The 6,000-nt window shown below is 44.4% G+C and overlaps 1 protein-coding gene across 8 annotated transcripts in view; it reads right to left on the reverse strand.

The window, feature by feature from the left end:
* LOC121058703 (CXADR like membrane protein) overlaps positions 1-4,124 on the reverse strand; it is a 49,628-nt gene extending 45,504 nt beyond the window's left edge. The window contains exons 1-2 of one of the 8 annotated variants that reach the window (XM_040534585.1): positions 3,925-4,124; positions 2,337-2,679 (exon numbers count right to left, since the gene is read on the reverse strand). In XM_040534585.1, the coding sequence (XP_040390519.1) occupies positions 2,337-2,484 (148 nt within the window). In that variant the 5' untranslated portion in view covers positions 2,485-2,679; positions 3,925-4,124. The other 7 variants (XM_040534584.1, XM_040534579.1, XM_040534582.1 and 4 more) reach the window with 7 other exon arrangements.
* Positions 4,125-6,000: the final 1,876 nt, after the last annotated feature.

Raw genomic sequence — 6,000 nt, forward strand, 5'->3', positions numbered from 1 at the left:
TTTTAACAGCCTCCTTTAGTCATTGACTCCTGTTTGCTGCCTCCTCACACAGCTGTTCACTTGCCCCAGAGGTAAACAGTGCAAAAGACAAGGACTGTATACACGTACCATTAACAATAATCAAAACCCAGAAGAGGCAACCTTCAAGGTTTACGTGGCTTCTCTAAACACTTCTCCCCACACCACTCCTTCACTTTAACAGCGAGAAAAAGCAAGCCGCCACTGACACTTCTACACCCTTCTACTACAAAGGAGCAATTAGACGTTCTCAAGCAAGCAAATCAGACCACCCAGTCTCCTTGTTTTCTCTCCAGCAGGAGCCCTGAACAGGGACTACCATGATTCCTCTTCCCTGGAACATGCTTCTAATGTTGATAAGTAAAGCTCGACTTGGAGCAGAAAGATCAAGCTGTCTGTTGACAAGTCAGGTACGGCACAAGCAAGTCTAGGGGCAGGTCAATGACAAGGAGAAAAAACATTCTTGGTTGTGCTGTGAGCTCTAGGAAGCCACTTATCCTCCCCTTGCCACAGCTGGGACAACTCCCACAGAGGCTGAGGAACTTAGTTCATGGGTAAGTGCACAAGCTCTTCAGGGCAGGAATTGTCGTTTCTTTTGGGCTTATGCATTACAAGCATTACGGAGATCCCTTGATTCCAAAGAAATGGGAACGATTAAAGCCCATTACACTCCACAGATAAAACTAGTAATAGTCACCCAAAGGACAGTTGTATTGTCATTACAGCCAAACGCACTTTTTCTGTTGTAACAGCTTATCCCTTTTGTTCCAAGCCTTCATCATGGGGACTCTGTGAGAAGATACACCCTCTGAAGAGGGTTGGTGGATCAAAGACTGCCGTTATCCATTCTCCTTAATGAGGTAGACAACCTTGCCTTCCATTTCCTAATTTTCAGAAACGCTTATTAGCCATTTCTGCACAGCAGACTCAGCCCATGCACCTCTAACAGAAGCCCAGGTGTTCATCCAGTTCTTGGTGCCTCATCTCAGTCTTCTTTAAGCACCACCACATGGAGACAAATTGCCAAGGTAAATGTGCAAATGTGGGGGGGGACAAACTGCTGCCTGCATTCCCCTATGGATTCTTCACCATGTTCAAGTTCCCTCATTCCTACAGATAAAGCCTTTGCTAACAATAATTCCCAGAGCAAAAACCTTTTCCATAATATATTCAGCAGCTCTACAGATGCTGCCTTTCTTTTGGATATCTGTAAAGCTGGATAGTTCACGTCCCACGCCTGTGAGACTAGAACAGGTCTGTATTGTACAGCATTACTTTTTAGGACCCTATCTAAAACCTGTTTTTAACTGTGTCCACCCACATCAGTCCCTCACCATGTGGGGCACAACTCTTCCGTGGGAATCAAAGACCTGACCCCTTCCACACCTGTACGCAGGTTTCTGGAGGGACAGAAGGACCCAGGAATCATAGCCCTCATTCAACCACAACAGATCTCAGAGCTGTCCGCTTGTCAGCACTATCTTGTGAGCAGAATGGAGACAGAAGCTCACTCATCACATTACAGTGCCTCTGGAGATACAGATACCCAGGCTGCTTCTGAGTCACTCTTGTAGGCAAGCCCCCCTGAAAGACCTCAGGGCTGCAAACCCTTTCTCCATAGACTACGGATTTAACAAACCTCGCTTTTCAGCCCTTCTACCTTCACTCCCCCCTTCTTTTATTGTTTCCACTCCTGTTTTCTTCTCCTTCACTCCTATTCAACAGGAAATCTCTACCTATTTTCTTTCCTTTCTTTCAGCAGCCCTTTTCCCTCCCTGTTTCATGCTCTTTTGTTTTTCCCCCCTTTCTCCCTTCTCCCATCCTTTTCCCCCTGAACTCCTCCCTCTTGCACTTCAACACATCTGTTTTTAATCTGAGGCATCAATTGGAAACAATAACCCCTTTTCATTTTAAAAATCTGAATGTTAAAGGCTCGAGCAAAGCAAAACAGTTTAACAAATTTGACACTATGCTTGGAACAAAGACATTTTGTTCACTTTGTTTTGTCAAAGAGGTTCAAGCCCCTTACTAGTACATTGTCTGAAAGCGCTGCCCTTTTTAAACAAAAACACACATTCCTAAAGGAGTCTGTTTGACCACCACTTCTAAAAAACGATTCCAGATATTAAAAAGTCTCTGGCCATCAACCTGCTAATAACCAAAGCAGCGAGAAAAGCACCAAATGACAATGAAATTGGAGTTTTCCATAAAAGTTTTTTCTTTGCAAACCCGTTTAGCTCATCAGAAATGAATTTCAGTCGCGCAGAGAGGGCGCATGGAAGTTACATTAAACACCGAACACCAAAAAGCCAACCTACCTAAAAAGAGGATGGAAAGTGCAGACATTCCGTCTCCAGGCAAGAGGGGGACTTTTCCTCCCTTTTTCTTCCTTTCTCCCAGGAACAGCAGGCAGACCTGCACAGGATTCAAAGGATCGCCTCTGGAATGCACCGAGTGTAATTGCATCCATGTGCCAGAAAAATAACCAACTTCACTCTTTCTTCCCTTCTGCTATTCATCTCCTTGTCCATATTCCATCCAGATTCAGCGAGAGCTTTTAGATTTGCGGCTGGTAATTCAGGCCCTTGAGTTTGTGGATGAGGAGAGAGGCAGTGCAGCAAGGAGTTCACATCTCCAGCAGCATAGAACAATTTTGCATGTCTGAAAAGAAAAGGAGAGAAGCAGGGGAAAACACTGTGCTCAATGTTCACCACATGGCTGCCTCCCAGAAGAGCCCCTCCCTACCATCAGCTGGGATTAATAGTGAAGACCAGTCATGTGGGTGAGGTAAAGCTAACTTCTAGCAATAATATATATGTTTACCTTTGGGGGAGAAACAAGAGGATTTCTCTAGTGTCAAAACAGTTAAGTTTGGAGGCAGTAAAATCCAGCATGGAAAAAAGAATCCGATTCGTCACTCAAGGGCTGGAGACAGACTCCCTCGGAAAAAGCACACATGCACTGCGGAGTTATAAACACTCACGTATATACATTTTATGTACACTATCTTTGTAGCTAGTAAGCTACGGAATTAAAGCTTTTAGTCTTACTGGAAGGATTTCTCCTGTCTGGTTTATTATTTTCTCTTTGAATAAATCTGAGTTTCTAGGAAAGAAAAATCCTAAAAATTCATTTAATCACACATTTTGTCAGTTGTTTCCCAACTAGAGAAAGGGCCAAATCAAGCAAACATTGTATATCTACATTTAGTGACCCCTCTGGATAAATTCATTAGGATACCCTCAAAGGCATTTTAAACCCGAGCAGCCTCCCTTCAGCCTCACACTAGTGCAGTCAGTAAGCAAGCTTAAAAAGCTAGCTTAAATATACCATATTTTCTGCCATTGCTGCAGTTCAGACAAAATTCTCACTTTCCATAAGAAGGATCAAATTTAATAGAGTCAAGTTCACAGATGGTTTTGACCATCTACAGAGCTGAAACAGCCAGAACTGAACTTTTTAAATGCCTCGCTAATATTTCTAAATCTTCCTGCTCACAGCGAGACCATGGAAGCAGTGTTTGATATGTGCACATATGTACCACTGCTCCGATCTACAGCACTTCACACATACAGGTCGTGCTTACACCTTTACTTCCACATACCCTGGGATACATCTGCTTTTCCGAAAAGCAAAGCACTTTCAGCTTTCCCACCTGCATATCAACAGAGTAACACAAACACCACAGGCGCTGTAAAACCAACCAAGTGTCTGAGTAAGCATTCGGGTGGCTGTCTTGTGCTGATCTGTGCTGCCACAACACTGCAAATCCCAGGACCCTAACTAGATGATTTAAACACGCTGAGGTGCATCTATACAAGCAGCAACTGTACATTTTCTAAGCACAGGCACACTCACACAGCATCGTCCAAAATGCACAGCTGCTTGCAAATCAAGTTGACCCACCTTGAGCAACTTGGGACTGAAGGAAAGCTTTGAAGGTAAAAATCCTCTGCTTCAGGAGCACTTACGAACATATCTCTAAGAGGACAAGCAGGCCATATGCAAGATTGCCAGCTTGGAGCTTGCAAGCTCTGACTTCAGTCCCAGGCTCTCTCAGTAGCTCCCTGGGCAAGACCATCTACATTTAGTTTCTAAATGGATATCCCTGTAAAATCAGGGACAGCATGCTGCTCTCCCTCTCCAGGGATGAAATCATTGTTATTAAGTCCACAGTGAAGGCACTATGTTTAGAAGCTCTATGGGACCTCATTATCTTGGCTCTTCATTACCATACAAGCTTTTCAAGCATTTACTGGAAGATGGGAAACATTGCCACCTCAGACAAAGTGGGGCTTGAGATTCAGGTAAATACCATTAGAGAGAAATAACATGGATAAAATTTATCTTTCTACATCCTCTTTCATTAAACAGCATCCTTTGACCCTATTTGCTTCACAGATAGAAGCAAACACCCAACTCCTCTCCAAAACAGCTGTTATCTATAACAGTGAGAAAATATTTTAGACAGCATATTTAACTAATACAGGTGAATGTAACAGCTTCTACAGAGCATCTTTATCTGCATCATCTGCCATAGCATTGGAGCTGGATTCCTTCAGAGCATCTCCCACACCCTTGACCAAACAAGCTGCTTGCTTTCAAACAGTTGACTGGCTCTGAGAGAGCATCATCGATTTTCAGTGCAGAACACAAATCAATGGAGAAAAGTGCATTTAATCCTTCCCTCCACTTTCCAGAAGCCAAGCAACACCAAGCCTGTCTCTCTGCATTACAAGTCTGACAGAAGATGTCCCAAGCTATGCTGTGAATACCCAGCATGCCGCTTTGCTTTAATTGAATCAATGCAGCACGAACTAAGGCAGAGAGAAGTGGTGACACCCTGCACTTGCTGCCCAGCCTCCATGGAAACACAGAGCTGGGATGTTTGGAATATGCCCACAGAAGAGGAGGAGGATGCTGAGGATCAGAGAGGAGACCATGCATGCCGAATCTCCTCCATCTTCTCAGAGGAGCCACTCCACAGCCTGTTCTCCCATTACATTCAGTCACTTCAGGAAGCAACTCAAGAAAAAAATACGTTTTGGGGTTCAGTGGGGATTCTCCCTCTGGTGTTCATACCCCTTACAGCAAGGTATCTCGCTTGTCTGTGTAACAGCAGTGACAGGCTAGCAAGGGCTGGTGTAGGTACATACAAGGACAACCATACCCCCCCCACCCCCGCCTTACACCAGCACAGCCTCTCTCAAGACCTTTGCTGACTGCCTGGAGGTTACAGAGGTCTTATCTATAAGAAGTTCTTTTTTTTTTTTTTTTAATCCCCAGAAGGCAATAATTCTTCTAGAAGGCTCATGAATGACTTCACCTGTTCCTATACAGTGCTAGCACAACATGGAAGATACCTATCATATGCTTCTCAGCAGGGAGAAAGAACAGGGGAGTAGAGAAACTGCTGTTTATTGTCATAAGCATTAAGGAAAAACACTCAGTAAACAGAGTTGTTTCCAGGGTTCCCGTACTGCTGTTAACAAGCCACAGCTTTAAATCTGGGGTAGGTCCAGATTAAAATAGCTGTACACAAAACACTTGTAGAAACCCTACAAGCCCCACACCAGCTTTTTCATTGTCTTCCCTAGTGACTTCTCAGTTTCAGCCCCTTTCAAATTTGCATCAATCCTGCCAGGAAAGTACGCTCCCTCAAACCTGCACATCCCAAGAGCCTGCCCAGCTCTTGCTAGCTCATTCCTGTACTGGTTGAAGGATGTGGAAGGGACCCTCTCCTAACCTTTTTTTTTTTTAAACAAACAAACAAAAAAACCCACTGGATTATTCTTTTCACCTAGTTACCCCTAACTCTGGGGAAATAACCCCTTGAGGTGCAGCTGCCCCCTCCACTGCAGAGCCACGTGCTGTCTTCCCAGGGTCAAGTGGTGCTGCACGCACCCAGCAGCGGCTCTAACACCCCTACCACCTAAAGGAAACAGGAAGGAAAAGCATTCTCTTCTGAAGCAACAACAGAAA

This window comes from Cygnus olor, chromosome 22 (genome assembly GCF_009769625.2).
Source record: "Cygnus olor isolate bCygOlo1 chromosome 22, bCygOlo1.pri.v2, whole genome shotgun sequence".
Lineage (NCBI taxonomy): Eukaryota > Metazoa > Chordata > Aves > Anseriformes > Anatidae > Cygnus > Cygnus olor.